This window comes from Pelophylax lessonae (assembly GCF_965119305.1).
Source record: "Pelophylax lessonae genome assembly, chromosome: 4".
In the NCBI taxonomy this organism is placed as follows: domain Eukaryota; kingdom Metazoa; phylum Chordata; class Amphibia; order Anura; family Ranidae; genus Pelophylax; species Pelophylax lessonae.
In genome coordinates this window covers 325,870,009-325,889,956 of record NC_138771.1, presented here as the reverse complement: position 1 = coordinate 325,889,956, position 19,948 = coordinate 325,870,009, and the positions used below count along the sequence as shown (strand labels likewise).

General features: G+C 41.4%; 1 protein-coding gene across 2 annotated transcripts in view; it reads left to right on the top strand.

Moving 5' to 3' along the window:
- Nucleotides 1–19,948, top strand: part of PPARGC1B (PPARG coactivator 1 beta) — a 175,091-nt gene that overhangs the window by 141,333 nt on the left and 13,810 nt on the right. The window contains exons 5-9 of one of the 2 annotated variants that reach the window (XM_082253257.1): nucleotides 1,282–2,344; nucleotides 7,771–7,807; nucleotides 9,566–9,630; nucleotides 11,036–11,738; nucleotides 15,598–15,667. In XM_082253257.1, the coding sequence (XP_082109383.1) occupies nucleotides 1,282–2,344; nucleotides 7,771–7,807; nucleotides 9,566–9,630; nucleotides 11,036–11,738; nucleotides 15,598–15,667 (1,938 nt within the window). Of the gene's footprint in view, nucleotides 1–1,281; nucleotides 2,345–7,770; nucleotides 7,808–9,565; nucleotides 9,631–11,035; nucleotides 11,739–15,594; nucleotides 15,668–19,948 lie in introns of both variants that reach the window. The other variant, XM_082253256.1, reaches the window with a different exon arrangement.

Below are 19,948 nucleotides of genomic sequence, written 5' to 3'. Positions count from 1 at the left end.
TCTGCCATCAGCATGACTGACTTCTGACAATTTTTTCTGACATCACGAGAAAAATGATGACAGGGGAGGGACCTCCAGCTGATAGCCTCAGCTCTGTTGCTGTGTGAAGGGGGATGTGTTCCTTCCCTCCAATCAGCTTTCAGAGCCCTCCTCACTGAGCTCTGCAGAGTGTAACTTCAGCTGTCCGGCCCTTGGTTTCTAACCACGCAGAACCCTATAAATTCAGCACTTTGAATGGCTGTAAAGAGAAGACTGCAGATAAACAGGTATACCCTATGTAGGAGGATTTGTTTCATTTGTGTTTCACCTGAGGATAGTCCCTTCACTGGGTATATGTAAGGGTTTACAACCACTTTAAGTTGACAGAGCAATATATGCACATATATATTGTTTTAAAGTGCACTCTCACCCCCACCCATTCAAAATGTTCCCCCTCACTTCCTGCATGGCCACCAGGGCAAGAGCTAAACAAAATGTAAATGTTAGCTATTTAATACTATGGGCGACACGACTTCGGGGGCGACTAGTAAAGTCGCCGTGCACCGCGACTTCGGCGCGACTTGCACGGACTTCACATAATGGAAGTCAATGCAAGTCGCTCCGACTTTGGTCAAAAGTAGTACAGGAACTATTTTCTAAGTCAGAGCTACTTGAGTCGCTCCTATTAGAACGGTTCCACTTGCACTGAATGGACCGTGACTTGTCAGGCTGACAAGTCGCCTGACAAGTCGCGGTAGTGTGAACCGGGACTAAAGAGGTTGTATTGCCAGAGTATTAAAGCACTCATAGGAGGTCGTTTAACATTATGGTAAAAGATGTGCGTTTCACTCATTGGTCCTCAAAATGTTTATCTAGCTTTGCAGACCTGTCAATCACTCTGTTTACATTCTTTTACACTTGCTGTTGGCTTTGACTTGTAACAAAGTCATTAGGGTATAGCAGAGAACATAATGGTATGGCAGCAAATGAGGCACAAAGGGCGGCATTGAGCTTGTTTAGGATCAGATTACATAAATCATCCCATCTTCACTTCCCATTCAATCATCTTTGCTTACTTTTGGATTTAGCCAGTCAGAAAACATAACTCTAGCTAAACAACAATGTTCTGTTTGTCGTGGCTGTATAAATTCCCCTATTATTCCCAGCCTTATGCTGACAATCATAGGCTGGTCATCTGTAGCTAGATCTTCAAACCCTCTTTCAAAATGTCTTGGACATTAGATTACTTTTGTGTTATCGGTTTGTCTGACTATGCGTTTTTGTATAATGGCCTTCTTGCAGGTGGAGACTCCAGTAGAAAGACAGATTTGTGTTCCTCAGACACATGGCAGAGGCTGTACCGAGCTACAAAGGCATTTGGTGTCACCTGCAAGTGACCCTCCATCTTCAGCCAAGGATGACAGCAATAAGGAAGTAGAAAGTGATTCAACTGAGGAGGATCACAGTGAGGATGAATCTGGCAGCTTCTCTCCATTACCAGCTTTACAGAGCCCAGAACCTCAGTTCACAAGTGAGCGGGAGAGGAAAGCCATGGTGGACCTTATTAGGTATATGCACACCTACTGCCTTCCACCTAAAAAACATCACAGTGATGAGAAACACCAGCATTATACTGGTCTCCTGAAGAGACCAAAGACTGAAACCACCCCATCTGTGCATTCTTGTTCCAACCAAGTAATCAAACTCAAATCTGCTAATGCCAAGGGGAAGTGCTATGCACAGGGCAAATTTAAAAGGACGAAACCAACAAGGACGGAGTCTTCAATCCTAAAAGTACTACTTGCAAAAGACATTTGTGGGGATGTAAGCAAGCCATACAGGTTGATGCAACCAGTATATGCAGCTTTTACTGATTCTTGTAGCCATGTAATGCAAGGGAAATTGGAGCAGGGGTTGGGAAGGGGCAATAAAGCAGAACTGGAGAAAACTCACAAGCCATTTCTGTCTCTCAGGAGAGAGAACAGAACCATGGAAACAGACTCTGGAAGGCCAGCACATAACGCTTCCGAGCAGGTGACCAATAAATCTGCATTCAAACAGGAATGCTCTGTTTATGCTGTTAGGCGCTCCAGTAGACTAAATCCAGAGTTCTGGTTTAATGATGACGTTTTTTCCCAGACATACACAGCACAGGCAGGCACAAATGCCCAGATTACCATGGAACAGTCTCTCTGCTTGACAACAGAGCCTTTTGTTGATGAAGAGCAGGTGGCCGAAGTGGAAGTTGAAGAGTCTATCGAAAGCACCGGTAAAGTGGAAGGTGTTGGAACTCTACAAGACATGCTCGAAATGGATTCCAGGGAAGCACACAGTGATATTGACAACCGAGATTACCACCCCTTAGGTAAGGCTGGCTACTTCATTGTTGGGGCATATCTGTGAAATTTGCCAAAGAACCTTCTTAAAAATGAAAGCCGTGCTAGATATTACAATCTCTTCCATTGCATTTTGCTGATTTTGTTTCTCGACTGCAAATTAAATGCATGGGCCATTTAAGCAGGACCTTTGTGTCAATGGAAAGGATGAAATGGCAGAATTGCACATTAGTTGGATTATTTAGTAAGTTAGAACAAAAGGTCAACCAATGATAAAGCAGACCTTGCATTAAAATGCAAGGTTACCTTATTTCCTAGCCCATCTCCTAAATAAAAAACTATTTAACCACTTGCCGACCGCTCACTGAGCTGGTACTGCGGCAAAGTGGCTCGTTATCGTCCAGCGGTGTAAACCTATGTCGCTGGACTCCGCCCCCTGCGCCGCCATAGGCTCACTCCCGCTGTATTCAGACACAGCGGGAGTCGGGCCAGGGGAGGAGAGGCGATGATTGCCGCCGCTCTTCCCCGATCGTCGGGGATCGAGTGAGGAAATCCGCCCGCTTGTGTAAACAAAGTGGGCGGATCTCCTCTGTGACAGACAGTCACAGATTACAGGATTCAGCATAGCTGAACCTGCGATCTGTGTCTGTGTCTCACAATCCCCTCCCCCCACACACGTCAGTAAGCATGAGGCATACATTTAACCCCTTGATCACCAATAAAGTTAACCCCTTCCCTGTCAGTGTCACTTTTACAGTAACAGTGCATATGTATAGCACTGATTACTGTAGTAATGTCACTGGTACCCCCAAAAGTGTCAAAAATGTCAGTTAGGGGTCCGATCTGTCCGCCGCAATGTCGCAGTCCCGCAAAAAAAATTGCAGAACGCCGCCATTACTAGTAAAAAAAAATAAACAATAAAAATGACAAATCTTTCCCGTAGTTAGTAAACGCGATAACTTTTGCGCAAACCAATCAAAATACGCTTATTGTGATTTTTTTTTTTACCAAAAATATGTAGCAGAAAACAAATTGGCCTAAAATGTTAAAAAATTTTGATTTTTACATTTTTTTGGGGAATGTTAATGTATCAGAATGTGAAAAATATTGTTTTTTTAAAAAAATTGTCGCTCTTTTTTTCAAAAATTAAAAATCGCACAGGTGATCAAATACCACCAAAAGAAAGCTCTATTTGTGGGGGGAAAAAAGGACATAAATTTAATTTGGGTACAGCGTTGCATGACCGTGCAATTGTCCGTTAAAGTAACGCAGTGCCGAATCGCAAAATGTAGCCTGGTCAGGAATGGGGTAAAATCTTCCGGTCTTAAAGCGGTTAAAAATACGCTCATTGAGGATTTTTTTGTCAAAGACATGTAGCTAAATACATTTTGGCCTAAATATATGACAAAAATGTAATATATTGGATATTTTTTAACTGTCAAAGTAGAAAATGTCAATTTTTTTGCAAAATTTTCGCTCTTTTTTGATTAATATCGCAAAAAATGAAAAGCGCAGAGGTGATCAAATACCACCAAAAGGAAGCTCTGTTTGTGGGAAAAAAAGGACGCAAATTTGGGTGCGGCATTGCATGACCGCGCAGTGCCAAGTTGCAAAAAGTGGCCTGGACCTAAAGCAGGAAAATCCTCCGGTGGTAAAGTGGTTAAACCCAAGGTTCCTTTTTATAAATGTTTCACAAAAATGGGACCCAAAATTAATATTTTCTCAATTGAATCCTTTTAGAAAATTGAGTGATTCTAAAGTGAAAGATGTGTGAACCTTCTTTACAAGCAGGTCCCTAAAAAAAAAAAAAAAAAAAAATTATTGGGGGAAGAAAATGTCCCCCTCACACCTGGCTTCCAGTTTCACTTAAGAGACACTAAGGATCCCAAATCTAGAAAAAATGTGTTCCTGCACTGTGTAGTGTTAATCTGAGGGGAAGTGGTCGGGGGTTGGTCTTCAAAGTCCGCAAGGATTTTCATGGGAATGTCCTGGGAGGCAGCAGTTGGGCACAGTGACATTACCAGTGCCTATGGGAAGCCGGGTCCAAATAAGTATTTTTTTGAAAGTTTGCTTTTTGGCATCTTTTTTTTTTTTATTATTTTACTTTGAGGATGGGTGCTTTCATTAATTGGATCTAGTGTTTTCATGCAAGGCTTAATTTAAAGCAGGCTATATGAAAACCATCTTGTATTAATGTGTATTGGCAAACACTCCAGGACTCACCTGGAAATTGCATTGATGTTACAGAATAAGGGTTACGCAGTTCAGTAACTTTTTGGTTTTATAATCACAAGAAATGTGGTTTAGCAAGTCTGTTAGTCATTCAACCGTAACTAACATATTAAGAATCTGCTTTCAGATTAAATATTTCTGAAAGCAAATAAGCCTGACCTCATATGATGCAAATTTATTGATCCTTACATTAAAGAAGACACCAAGGCAACATTGTTAGTATGCACCCTTCCACTAATGTTTTTGGGATCAAGTAGAGGAATGCAAACCCCATGTAAACACTGGGTCATTCTGGTTGGGCTTTATACAGGACTGAGGAAGGTCGGGGGCATTATAGCCAATCTGTTGTGTTGCCTTTCATGGCTAAAGCAATATTGAGCCTAAATAAACTCTGAGGGAAAAAATATTTCTGTACCCAATGCTTACCATAAATAACAGGCCACTGGATGTGCTGAAACTACTAGTACCCCTTTAGCCAAGGGTTCTGTAAAATGTTTTTGTGGTCATTGTCTCTGGCTTGCCCCTTCCTGCCTCATTCCTGTTTGCCCAGCTATGTAAATGGAAGCCTCTTAAGGCAGTATAGGCACGTACAGCAGCAGGGGTAGACAAAAGCCTGGAAGCCGGCCTCTGTTTGCATTACATAATAGCCTGAATCTTAGTGTGCCATGGTACTATTCAGGAAGTTGAAAGGTGTGAAGGTTTCTGCTCTTCAGGTAAAGTGGTGTTTTTTTTTATTCCCTATGTGTACTTTTTAGAGCAGCCTTTTTCAACCAGGGTGCCGTGGCACCCTGGTGTGCCTCCTGGGTTCTTCAGGGGTGCCTTGGCATAATTGCAACACATTTCCACAGGTTTTTACTTTGTAGAATTACAACTCTGGGCACTGTGCTGCTCAAGCCACTGACACCCTGACAACCATGGGCACTGTGTGGGTCAAGCCACTGGCACCCTGACAACCATGGGCACTGTGTGGGTCAAGCCACTGGCACCCTGACAACCATGGGCACTGTGTGGGTCAAGCCACTGGCACCCTGACAACCATGGGCACTGTGTGGGTCAAGCCACTGGCACCCTGACAACCATGGGCACTGTGTGGGTCAAGCCACTGGCACCCTGACAACCATGGGCACTGTGTGGGTCAAGCCACTGGCACCCTGACAACCAGTGACATCACTGGTTGATATGGAGAATGACGAGTGCTTGCACAGCATCCTTATTTACTCCTCCTCATCCCTTCTCCATCAGCACTGGGGTCACATTAGCAAATAGAAGAAGAGAAACTGAGGGAGAAGAGAAACCGTAGAATACTAGTCCATACCAGTTTGCAATAGTGGAGGAATAAATCACTTCTAATGTTGGATGGCCCATGTGTATGGATGTTGCTGCCTTATGTAAAACTATTAGTTTAGGTTAATTTTTTACATTTTAAAATGGGGTGCCTCAAAATTGTGCAGAATTGTTAAGGGTGCCACAAATGAAAAAAGGTTGAGAAACACTGTTTTAGAGTATCCATCTCTAGTCTGGGAATGCTGAATACAAATCTTTAAAGCGGAAGTAAACCCATCGATTTTACAGCAATTTAACAGTGCTGGGAATGTAACTGTCACATTGGTTGTGCCAACCAAACTGTCAAACCATCCAATGGCTGGTGTCATAACTGATCACATGTGCAGCACCATGGCAGTTGAAGGTTAAGCAGAAGCCAAGATGGCAGCCCCCTTGGCTGAAAACGCTGGGAGGGTTTACTTCCAGTACCTAAAGCTTTAAGCAAACTTTTAGCAGGTTTTAGCTAGCTTGTTACATGCATAGTAAATGGGCAGCCTTTACTAACTGCCGCAGTGTTTAGGGCCCAACTCTTCTTTATTGCATCCCTAGTCCTAATACAGGACCAAAACAGTAAATTGTCATGCCAAATGTGGCTTTATTTAAATCTGGTCAGTACCTAGTCCATCCAGGCATGGGATTCATGGAGACGTGCTGTGAGATCAGCAATACTGGAAGTTCCTAGCTTTTAAGGCTCAGTTCACACTGAGGCAGCTTTAAAGTCGCCCGACTCTGAAGCCGCCCAGTACAGCGCAACTTCAGAGCGGCTTGCAAACAACTTCTTTAATAGAAGTCAATACAAGCCGCTCCAAAGTTGCCCCCAAGTAGTGCAGCAACCTTTTGAAGCGACTTAAATCGCTCCGATGTTTTTTTGCACTTAATGGAGTGTGACTTGTCAGGCGACCAAGTCACCTGACAAAAGTCGCCCCAGTGTGAACCGAGTCTAAATACATTAGTTCATTATGTATCTATTTTTTTGCATGTTTGTATTCCTTGCAGTCCAGCAGTTTGTGTTTTAGGGTTTTTCCTGGTTTACAGCACCATCCAGTGGATGAAGTAAACATTACAGATTTTAGAATGAATTCACAATGTAACACATTACATCACTGTGTTGGATTTGAAGTAAAAATATGTATTGTATAATAATAATGATGATGATTATTATTAATTATTATTTTTAATTACACTTGTGTATTGCAGTGCTTCTTATTGTATGAAAGTAAAATCTAGTTTATTTCTTCTCCTGTCCTATCTTTTAGCGTTATCTTTATTGATGGTAGTTAGAGGTGTTCCGCTTCATTTCTGGCATTGTACTGTTGTGCAAACCAGCACCTGAATGCCAAAAGTACTTCTGATTGGCTGATTGGACAACCAGTCAGTGTCAATGTTGCATTTAGGGTCCTGCCTAGCTGCTGCATGAATGTACCCTAAACCAGAGCTGAGAAAGCCCAGAATGTGTTTAAATGGTAATTGTAGGAAGTACTTTTCACTGTTTTAGTTATATCAAAGCACTATACACCTGGAGCAGTGTCTTTCCTTTCTAAAGCACTAAGATGGGTTAAGACTGGGTCGAAAATTGACATTAGACCTGTTTTAGGGCATGAATCAATGGACTTCTGCCAATGGCATCGGTTTAACATCAGCGCGGGACACTTTTGAGATCATTTAGAATGTAATGACATGTGCATTGACTTGCCTTTGACCTCCTCCGTAGGAATGCAAAATCCTTCTGAAGCAAACAAATGCCTATCATCACAGATCCTTGAAGTTTTTTGCATGTTGCCAAAAAAAGTATTGCTCATATTTACACTCCTTAAAATACTGCTAGCTTGTGAGTGGCATAAATTGTCAAAGCAGTTTTAAATCCTATAATCCGTTTTTATTTTTTTTTCTATGCTTTCAGATGTCACCAGATGCTCTACAGTCTCTTTGCCACAAACGTAAGCTTTTTAAACTAACTTGTAATTGAAATCAATAAATGTATTTTACAGGAATCCAAAACTATATTATTAGAGTGTACATATGATTAAGTGCTGGTTCACATTGGTGCAATGCGGGAACCCTGAAAATCCACTGCGGGTTCCCGCATGGCACCCGACTCACAGGCAGTTCACACTGCCATATGCAAACTTCTGGGGGTGTCAATACAAAGTGAACGACACCCCCAGATTAGTTCGCATATCGCAGTGTGAACTGTCAGTTCGTACAGAAATCGGATGGCATAGGCGTGAAAACCCATGCGATCCGATTCTGGTGCGAACCAAAAAAAAGGTCCTGTGCGACTTTGGTCAGAATGCAATGCAATCTGCATGGCTGAATTCGCATTGCACAGACATCGCATCTGATTTGCACAGCGATGCGAATCACATGCAATGTCTGACATTGCATATGTGTGAACCGGCACTCAGCTTCAAAAGATTCAGCACTTATTAAGGTACTTTTGCACAGGTGTTTTGCTACAGTGCGAATGGCAGCGGAATTTTTGCTGCTGTGTTTTGCAGGTGTGAGCAGGTAGTTGTGGTCGCTGGGCCCGTCCACTTCAATGACAGGTGTCAACAGACACAGCTATCCATAGCTGATTGCGAACAGCCATAAATAGCTGTGGCCACAGACAACCTGTCATTTAAGGTTACAGACTTTACAGCCGTACCTAGCCACTCACACCTGTCAAACGCAACAGCATCAGATTCCTACCACAGCCATTTGCACTGTGGCAAAACATCTATGGGAATGTCACCTAAATCTTAATGAGGCAATATCATGGACGCTAGTACATTTCTATATCCAACATACTAATAAATTCACATTGCAGAATATGTATACATCACTGTCAAGAAAGAAAAAAACATATTTATAAAGCAGGGAATGTGACTTTTGCCAAACATTCACTGGTAGTGAATAAATCACTGTCATTTAAAACACACGCGCAAAGAAGTTTTATGTGTAGTGAATGTTTGAATGTCCGATTTACTGCTTTAAAATATATCCCATAGACTGCATACAATTTCTTTGCCTAACCTTTTTGACAGGAATTAGGCCAAATAGTATTCTACAGTGTATTATTTCACCTCCTATTGGAAGGCATTGATATTACATTTTCTGCTGGACCTTGTAAGAAGAGATATAGACCTTTAAGGCTCGTACACGCTTGATGGAAATCGGACGAAATATCCTCCGATTTTCTCTCTCATGCTCAGCGTTCATAACCGTTTTTAGTTGAAGGTGCATAATGTTCACAAAATTTCTCGTCCGATTTTTTTTTTTTTGGGACATTTGTTCCTAGACTTCCGGGTCATCAGTAACTTCAGATCATGCGCGGTCTTTCGTATCCGATTTTTCACGGACGTACTGCATACACATTAAACGAAAATTGGTCGTCTGGGGACAGACGATAAAAATTTTGGTGTTTGTCCCTCCGTTTTTTTTCGTTAAATGTCGGCATCGGCTGCTGAAAGTTGTGTACACACTAGCCGAAAATCGTACGATTTTACCTCGGACGGGAATTTTCAGCAGATTTTCTACTAGTGTGTACCCCACTTAAGTCTTGACATTGTTGCTATCTAAACCTTCCCCTCTCCATCTATCTTTTGGTATGTAATTTATTCTTCCTGCCAAATTCCTAGGCAGTTTTGAACACAAGTTTAAATTCATTATTATTATAACCTGTCACATTTTGCTTTATGTATGTAATTTTGCAGGACATCAGCATTTGAGAAGAGAAACTTTGATCAAGGACTTTCTGTTGAGCTGTGTGGGACTGCAGGTAAAGTATCCAAATATTATAGTTTGCTTATTAAATGAGAAAAAAAGATAACTCATGATTATTTTGATTTAAAGAGCTAGAGTGGTTTGTCATGAAATACTCCCGCACCTTCGCCAATGTTAACATTTTCTCCTTGGCTTCTTCTAGGTGCCAGGTCTTCAGGTCTTCTTGATTGGTTAGCGGGAATTATATTTATTTATGCTGGCACCAAGGGATGCTGAATGTACACTGTGCTTCATGTGCAGAGCTTAAGAGCCGTACACACAGGCTGAATGTCGGGTGGCATCGGCCAGCTTTTTTTTTCACATGCTGCCTGTATGTATGGCAGCTGGTCTGACAGAAGCAGGCCATGTCAAAGAGGCATGACCGAAAAAGGTCTGCAGATCGGCATCTGATCAGCCAGTGGTCTTGTACTCCTATTCTTACAATAAAAGGACCAGCTTCCCAAAGGAAGCATCACATGTGGCAAAATCCCTACATTGGAACCCACTCCTAATCTTTTATAAAGTAATATCAGCCAGTAGGGTAGACTGGAATTCATAGCATGTGTATATTGCCCATAGAGGTGCAAATAAGTAAGCCAAGATGAAACCATTGTATCTCAGGTGGGAAATGTAGGTACACTCAGTAAACAGCCAATGGTCTTGTACTCCTATTCTTACAATAAAAGGACCAGCTTCCCAATGGGAGCATCACATGTGGCAAAATCCCTACATTGGAACCCACTCCTAATCTTTTATAAAGTAATATCAGCCAGTAGGGTAGGCTGGAATTCATAGCATGTGTATATTGCCCATAGAGGTGCAAATAAGTAAACCAAGATGAAGCCATTGTATCTCAGGTGGGAAATGTAGGTACATTCAGTAAACAGCCAATGGTCTTGTACTCCTATTCTTACAATAAAAGGACCAGCTTCCCAATGGTAGCATCACATGTGACATAATCCCTACATTGGAACCCACTCCTAATCTTTTATAAAGTAATATCAGCCAGTAGGGCAGACTGGAATTCATAGCATGTGTATATTGCCCATAGAGGTGCAAATAAGTAAACCAAGATGAAGCCATTGTATCTCAGGTGGGAAATGTAGGTACTTCAGTAAAAAGCAAATGGTCTTGTACTCATATTCTTACAATAAAAGGACCAGCTTCCCAATGGGGAACAATTCAGAACCAATGTGATTAGGTCATCATAAAGACAGCATAGTAATCAAAGTAGTCAAGCACATATATTCGAAAGAGGGGGGTCTTAATCTACAACAAACTCAGTTCACATAAATCCAGTCTGTCTTTTGATTTGTAGGCATGTTTATTTTCCACGTACACGTAATTGTAATAATGAATACACTTAAAGAAAGCCATGCTACACATTTCATAACTTTTTATTTTTTTTTGTCCCATTGAAGGTCTGACACCCCCAACTACTCCTCCATACAAGCCTGCAGAAGAAGATCTGTACAAACCTGAGATCAGTCGGGACACTGTAAATAATGATCCCTTGATTACCTCGCCTGTAAAAACAGGAGTGACTGAAAAACGCCTCCCTCCAAATAGGAGACTGTCAAAGAAACAGCCCGAGAGGACTGAATTATTTGCACACCTTAGTAGAACAGCATCCGTCCCCGATAACCCCCCACCACAAGGAAATAAGAGGCCATTTTCCCGGTCATTTGGAGACCATGATTATTGCCAGGTGAAGAAGCCAGAGCCAGCTTTCCAGAGAAGAATGATTAAATCTGTGGACCTGCCATACTATGATGACAGGAAGCACAAAGTGCCTCCAGTACTGGAGAGGAAAATGTTCTCTAATAAAGATGACAACAAACTACTGAAGGACCATGAAATTCGAGCAAGTCTCACCAAGCACTTTGGTTCCCCAGATACCACTCTTAAAGAAGAGGTTAATGTTACATGTACCAGCCCTGAGTATGATTCAGCCTTTGAGGACAGTGAGAGTGAGTGCAATTCTCCAGAGGATGATGTCGTCTTTTCCCCTCTTCGAAAAAAGTTGTATTGTCATAGGAGCCCTCCATCCAAGTTGCAGAGCTATCCTCGAAGTCAGGCTACTGCTCAAATTATCCGCACACCCGATAACAGGAGATCTCACAGGTGTGATAATCACTCATTTAAAGCTCTATTTAAAACGTGAAATTGGGCATTTACAAATTTTAAGTAAAAAAAGAAAAACAAAATTCCAATATTATGCAATATATAAATAGTTTTATTAGCTATTTGACTTTTTCTTGTTGGATGTACTATTTACAAGGAAAAGTAAGGCTTGTCTGGATTTGGGCCTGTAGCTGTAAGTGAAGACTGACAACAGTTAAAGTGTTACTAAACCCACAACAGTAAAATCACTGTGCATATGCAGTAAAACATGCTTGTTATACTCACTGTGGATCCTAAGGGGTTAATCCTCCACATTGTGTAAAAAGGCTGTTTGATCTGGTCTTCTCTAAACCTTCCCTTCTTCCACTGTCCCCAATCCATCCCCTGATAGTACAGAACCTTGGGGGCACTCTGCATGTGCTCAGTGTGGTGTGTATTGCTAGAGCGTTTTTTTTTTTTTTTTGGGAGGGTGCATGTGATCAGCACGGGGCCAATTAGCACAGTCCAGACAGAGTCAGGGGTCATGCAGCCTCATAGGACAGTCAGAAAATAATAAAAAATCCTCCTACAAGCTTCAGTGCCGATGCTGATAGAATTCACAAGACTGCTATATACTGCTGATGGAAAAAGATATTTAGCAGTTTATATTCACTAAAATAATTGCATTTCCATGTTCTTTGTACTGTGGGAGACCAGATATAGTGAATGCAGGGTCCTGGGTTTAGTAACATTTTAAGTTATGATTGTTAACCTCTTACCGACCAAGTAATGAATTTTTGTGGCAGCAGGATAGGTGGGCCTTAATGCCCCCATCGCCTCACATATGCGCCCATGTGGACTAAGGATTCTGTGCTAACTGACCTGTCACAGACAGCTTCTTGTCTCTGTTGACAATTGGGAGCCAAATGGATGGATCATGTGACCACTGTGACAGCCAGAGTGATCACATGATCAGAAAGTCCATCCTGCATCCCAGCGTTAAGACCCACATGAAGGGCCACTGGGAGGCTTTTGGGAAAGGGTTTAAAGAGAACAATGTAGTAGCATCTGAAGTCACAGCCACCCATCATATTAAAAAACCTGCCTTGAAACTTTAACCACTTAAGGACCAGGCCTATTTCTGACACTTGTTGTTTACAAGTTAAAATCAGAATATTTTGCTAGAACCCCCAAACATATATATATATATATATATATATATATATATATATATACACATACAGTATATATATATATATATATATATATATATATATATATATATATATATGTATATATATATATTTTTAGCAGAGACCCTAGAGGATAAAATGGAGATCATTGCAATACTTTGTCACGCCATATTTGCGCAGCGGTCTTACAAACGCATTTTTTTGGGGGGAAAAAATAAGTTTTTTTAATAAAAAAAATAAGAAGACAGTAAAGTTAGCTAAATGTTTTCTACAATGTGAAAGATAATGTTACGCTGAGTAAATAGATACCCAACATGTCATGCTTCAGAATCCCACACGCTCATGAAATGGCGACAAACATTGGTACTTAAAAATCTCCATAGGTGACGCTTTAAAATTTTTTTACAGGTTACCAGTTCAGAGTTCCAGAGGAGGTCTAGGACTAGAATTATTGCTCTCGCTCTTACGATTGCAGCAATACCTCACATGTGTGGTTTAAATACCGTTTACATATGTGGGAGCGATTTGCATATGCGTTCACTTCTGCGAGCAAGCTCTGAGGGGCGTAGTGATTTAAAGATTTTTTTTTTTTTTACACTGTCCCTTTAAAAAATATTTATTTGATCACTTTTTTTTTTTTACTTTTACAAGGAATGTAAACATCCCTTGTAATAGAAATAAGCAGGACAGGACCTCTTTAATGTGAGATCTGGGGTCAAAAAGACCTCAGATCTCCCATCTACCCTTAAAAGAAAAAAAAAAAATTTTTTTTTTTTTTAGCATGAAAAATGGGCCCTTTAAGGCTGTTGGGAGGAAGCGACGGTCTGGTCCTCCAAGGCCATGGTCGAGTAGGGGGTCATCATGCCCTCAATCGAATTTCCTGCCTGGGACATGGATGGACCGGATTGTTTCCTCCGCCACGGACGGCTCAGAGGAAAACAACCGGAAAGTGGCAGCAGTGTTTGCTTGGTAGCTTACTGAATACTTTCACCTGTCACTCAGAATTGCTCCCTAAATATGTATACAATAAACAGTATGTGGCGAATTTCATATACTTCAAATGCTTTCAAGAGTACAAACACAAAATGTAAAATATAATTATTTTTTTGCAACAAACTACATTAAAAGCATAATAAATGCAATTAAAAATATGACAGGTCAAAGCTACACCATCAACCTAACATATCCCAAGTGAGATGCTTGTATGGTTGTTGTGTTTCAAGGGAATACCCGCTTCCTCAGGACCTCACTTGTATCCACATATAATCATCACATAAAATTGGAACTGAAAATGCGACAAAGCATCACATAAAAAATCACCAGTAAAGGCCCGTACACACGTGCAGATTGTCGGCCGAAAATGATCAGTCGCCGAACGATCTGCCGATTTTCGGCTTGTTAGTATGATGCTTCCAACAGCCGACAGCGCACTTTCGGCCAAAAAGAATCTGTCGTGCAAGCATTACATTTTTTGTATGCCGACACCAGAACGGCCGATTGTTCGTCAGTCAGTACAGATTTCGGCCGACAGACAGCAGATTTGCAAGACTGGGCATGCTCAGAAAAGAAAAAACACAGGGAAAGTTAACCATCACATGACATCACTTCTGCAGTCAGCTGTAGTCGGCGGACAAAATTCTTGTGCAGTCTTTTGCACTTTTCAACAGACACGACAGCCCGGGGACAAAAGACTGCCGATCGTTCGGCCGACGATCTGCACGTGTGTACAGGGCATTAGTCAAAGAAAGAAATCTATACCTACATCATAAGCCAAAAGTCTATCCACATTTTTTGTGAAGATTGACTTTTGGCTTGTGATGTATGTGTATCTTTTTTTGACTTATTGATGATTTTTTTTATGTAATACTTTGCCACATTATTAGTTCTAATTGTATGTAAGGATTACATGTGGATACAAGTGAGGTCCTGAGGAAGCTTGTATTTCAATGAAACGCGTTGACCCTTCCACATCGACCATACATCATCTCAACTGGGCTATGTTAGGTTGATAGTGTAGCTTTAACCTTCCACAATATGGATTATTTTAAATTGCAATTCCGCTTTTAATGTGGTTTGTTGCAATAAAAATTTGTATATTTAAACTTCTGTGTTTGTACTTTTGGAGGCATATGTAAAGTCCCGTAACACTACGTTTTTTTTTTTTTTTTATGAAATATATAGGTGAACAGTTGCATCTGCCAGAATTCTGTTCAGCCACTCTTGTGATGCACACACCACTGCCCAACTGTTACTCAAAGGAGGACATCAGTTTTCAAAGTCTTTTATTTCCTTAGCTTACCGGGTCAGCTTCATGCCTGCTTCCCATGAATGCAAAGTCAGAGTAGATGATGGGTTTTTTTGTTTGCTTTTTCCACTAATATGTGGTCAGGCCATTTTTTTCCAACTGAACAAAGCTTATATTAGCATTTGAAACAGTGCCTAACACTCCTGCCAGCCATACATTAGTGTTGTTTAGTGATTAGGCTGGATGCCAAATATCCAGTTATGGACGGTAAGATGGGTTTTCTGTAATAATTGTGGTGTTAAATAATTAATGTTCCTCTACATATATTCTATATATATTGTGCCCCGTGGCTTCTAAGATTGCTTACAGTAGGGCTAATAAAAGCTTAATATGTGCATATTCCATCTTTTATTCACATACAGCCTTTGTATTTTTCTAGCAGACGCGAGATCAGTGAGCAGAGACAGACTGGACACTGGAACCAAAGGCAAATCCACAGGAAGAAAGAGCAGGTAATTGGGAGTTTTTAAGCATCATATAAATGAGCTCATTATGATAACTGACATTGCCAAAGAAATATTTGAACAAACTTCTCTCTTTTAAACGTTCGGCCTGTGTGTATTTTAAATGGGATTGAGGTTGATGGTGAGTTAATAAAGCTTCAGGGCATCTATAAGTTTGTGCACCAACCTGCAATAGCTTTCAGTGCTCCCTCGATGCCTTTATGCTCGGCAAAGGTCTGTCACTTTATAGAGGAGATGGAGCTTGCCCGCTGCTTCCCACACAGTCCTATTGGACAGCAAGGCAAGCGATGGGCCTGTGGGGTTCCTGACTTGCAACAAGCATGGGTGTTGAAACATGCTTGGGTCAGGTCAGTGATTCCCAAGAAGAAAAGCAAGGAGTATAATTGCATCATTAGCAATGTAAAAAAGTCAGCGATGGCAGCTTTAACAGCTTGCGGACTGGCCGCCGCACATTTACTGCAGCAGGCTGGCCCTCCTGCGCGAACTGACGTAGCTCTTCATTTGATCGCATGCTTAGTGCGAGCGAATGCCGCCTCCAGCACGCACCCGCCCCCACTAGGCAGCGGGATGCAGATACACGGGACCAGGACCCGCGATCGCTTCCCGCTGAGAATGAAGGATGGTCAGCTGTTGTAAACACAGCCAACCGTTCTTCTCACTGAAATGATCACAGAGTGCCTGTGATCCTTCTATATGGGATCACAGGTCTCTATGGTCATTTCACCAGCCCCCCCCCCCCCCCCACAATTAGTAAACACTCCCCTAGGCTCACATTTAACCCTTTGATCACCTACTAGGTTAACCCCTTCCCTGCCAATGTCATTATTACAGAAACAGTGCATATTTTTAGCACAGATTACTGTAGTAATGTCACTGGTCCCCCCAAAAGAGTCAGGGATCCGATCTGTCCACCACAATGTCGCAGTCCCGCTAAAAATCACAGATCGCCACCATTACTAGTAAAAATAAATAAATAAATACATAAAAATGACATACATCTTTTCCCTAGTTTGTAGACGCGACAACTTGCGCAAACCAATCAAAATACGCTTATTGCATTTTTTTTTTTTTTTACCAAAAATATGTAGCAGAATACAAATTGGCCTAGAAAGATGAAAAACTTTGATCTTTTCGGGGTTTTTTTTGGGGGGGGGGGGGATGTTGTATAGCAGGAAGCCAAAAATATTATTTATTTATTTTTTTTCAGAATTGTCGCTCTTTTTTTGTTTATAGCGCAAAAAATAAAAATTGCCCAGGTGATCAAATACAACCAAAAGAAACCTCCATTTGTGGGAAAAAATGCCATCAATTTTATTTTGGCACAGTGTTGCATGGCCGTGCAATTTTCCGTTAAAATAACACAATGCCAAATCACAAAAAATGGCCTGGTCATTAAGGAGGCAAATCCTCCCAGAAGTGGTTTAATGTTTGTATCCTAACAGATTGGCTCTAAAGCAGCTGGCCAGAACATATGCCAGTCAATGCACCACTGTAAAAAAAAATTGAGTACTGTAAATAAATCCCAGAGGACATGGAAAATAGCCTAGGGCTTTTGGGCCCATTTATATAGGTGGAGGTACACAGAAAAAATGGTGGATTTGAGTTACAGCTGCAGTCAGTGATCACCATGTGAACCCATGCCCGTTAGCTAGCTATTTAGGGTTTTTAGCATTTTTTTTTTGAGTGCCTTAAGTAAATCAAAGGCCATGGATTAACTCCCAGGCTGCAAAAGCTTTTTCTCTGAAAAGGTGATGTTCTCTGGGTCAGGCCGTAATAAGGGCACTGGGAAAACAATCTGTATGAGAAGAGGAATGCTCTGTGGGTCATTGAACCGTCTTGTGTCTTATGATGCAGGTGCATTATACGGCAGGTCACTGAGCAGCATAGAGGAGAAGTAAAAAAAACGACAATGTCGTCAGTGGGTGAATCTGCAGTGACAACTTGTCCTTTCTAGGCTTCAAATGAATTTGAAGAGCATAACATGGCTTTGCTGGGTGGTGTACATTATATTTTCTTCATTTCTATGTACACCAGCAGACATCTGTTTTGTTATATTGGTTTAACATGTTCAAATGTTCCAATGCCTGAATTGAATTATTACTTTCATTTGTTTTATTGCAATTTTTTTTTCCAAAGAAGGCGTTAAACACATCATTGGGGGGGGTTCCATTCCCGACAGACCTTTTTGAGACTCCCTCCTTTATAGGAATCCTTATAATTTTTGTGTTTATTAAAAGTCAGCAGCTACAAAAAGTGTAGCTGCTAAATTTTAATAAACACACACTCGCGATGTGGCTGCCCGAAGCCTCGCTTCTCTCCCTCTCCTCTCCGTGGAGCTGGCATTGTAAGTGTGGGTACCCGGCTGTGACGCCTCCCCATTGGTCGGGCAATCTTGGGACCTCTGACTTCCCAGAAGATTGCAAGGAGGGAAAGGAGAACTAGGCGGCTCGAGTGGAAGTAGGAGCAGGTACCTGTCAAAACTAGGTACCCAAAAATGACATGCCAAATGTAGCGTATTTGGGGGAGAGGGGTGCTTAAAGCGGATCTTCCCCTTTTGGGTGGAGTTCTGCTTTAAAATGAAGAGTTTTTTAAAGTGGAACTCCTGGCATTTTTTTCTTTCTTGCCTATCTGTCCCAGAGACAGTTGTCACTGGTACATGCATCCCTATTGGACGATACCCATCCATTCAAGTTTTATTTTTTTCCCATTACGTAATGTTCCAGTGATAGCAATTACCAGGATACATTGAGGTCAATTTACAAAAGGGAAATATTCTGTGCACTGCAAGTGCATTTGCTCTAGATCTAAGGGTAAGCTTTGCTGATTTCTATCATCCAATCATGTGCAAGAATAAATTATGTTTTTTTATTTTCCTTGCATGCTCCCTTCAGATCTAGAACAACTGCACTTTGTGGGTGCACTTGCAGTGCACAGACTATTTGCTTTTAGGAAACCAACCCTATATTGAGGGTGAACCTCCCCGATTGGGGCACAGAGCAATAAAAAGAATATAGAGGTAATAACTAATTATCTTTATTTCCAAAAATATAGAGAAAAAGCTTTAGCTAGACTCGCAGTGATGGCGAACCTTGGCACCCCAGATGTTTTGGAACTACATTTCCCATGATGCTCAACAACACCGCAGAGTGCATGAGCATCATGGGAAATGTAGTTCTAAAACATCTGGGGTTTGCCATCACTGAGCTAGAGTTTTACATTTTCTTTGCTGTGTACTTAGACTTACTTCATTCGGCTAATGGAAAGGCACTTGTATTATTGAGCAAAGGTTAGGAACGTAGGCTTGCCATAAAAAAACTAATCAGGAAGTGTGTTCTTTAGACATGTAAGTTTTTGACAAGGTCTGAAAGATCACAATATTGAATGTGTGTGCAGGCTATGGAATAATTATACAGTGTTGCTATTTATGAAATTTTATGATCGCATTTGCAAACATTGCTATTCAGAATTAAAGGTAAACAGATATAAAAGACACTAAATAATGCATTTCTTTATTCATCAACACATCCTTAAATATATTTTCTATATATTAGCAGTGTAAGTATCTGAATTCTACACCCTCTTACAGTCCCTGTGCAGCAGAGCTCAGACTGGGGAAGAGCCAATCAAGAAGGAGGCAGTCATTTGTGCTGCAGTGCAAGAATCATGCTTATAGGAGCAGAGAACAGGATTGCAGAGAGAGGGAGCTCATTAGTCTGCTGCTTCTCCTTTTAATGTCAGAGAGTTGTGCTCATCAGTCTGCCGCTTCTCCTTTTACTGTCAGAGAGTTGTGCTCATCAGTCTGCCGCTTCTCCTTTTACTGTCAGAGAGTTGTGCTCATCAGTCTGCCGCTTCTCCTTTTACTGTCAGAGAGTTGTGCTCATCAGTCTGCCGCTTCTCCTTTTACTGTCAGAGAGTTGTGCTCATCAGTCTGCCGCTTCTCCTTTTACTGTCAGAGAGTTGTGCTCATCAGTCTGCCGCTTCTCCTTTTACTGTCAGAGAGTTGTGCTCATCAGTCTGCCGCTTCTCCTTTTACTGTCAGAGAGTTGTGCTCATCAGTCTGCCGCTTCTCCTTTTACTGTCAGAGAGTTGTGCTCATCAGTCTGCTGCTTCTCCTTTTACTCTCCAGCCACAGATTAGGGGAGGGACAAGACCTGTAAATGTTGCTAAACTGTAGCAATGAATATTCAGGTCTCCTGCTCGGCCAGACTGAGCTGTGCTGTGTAGAGCTGTGCAAATACAAATCATTTGGCGGGTTAAACCACTCTTTTG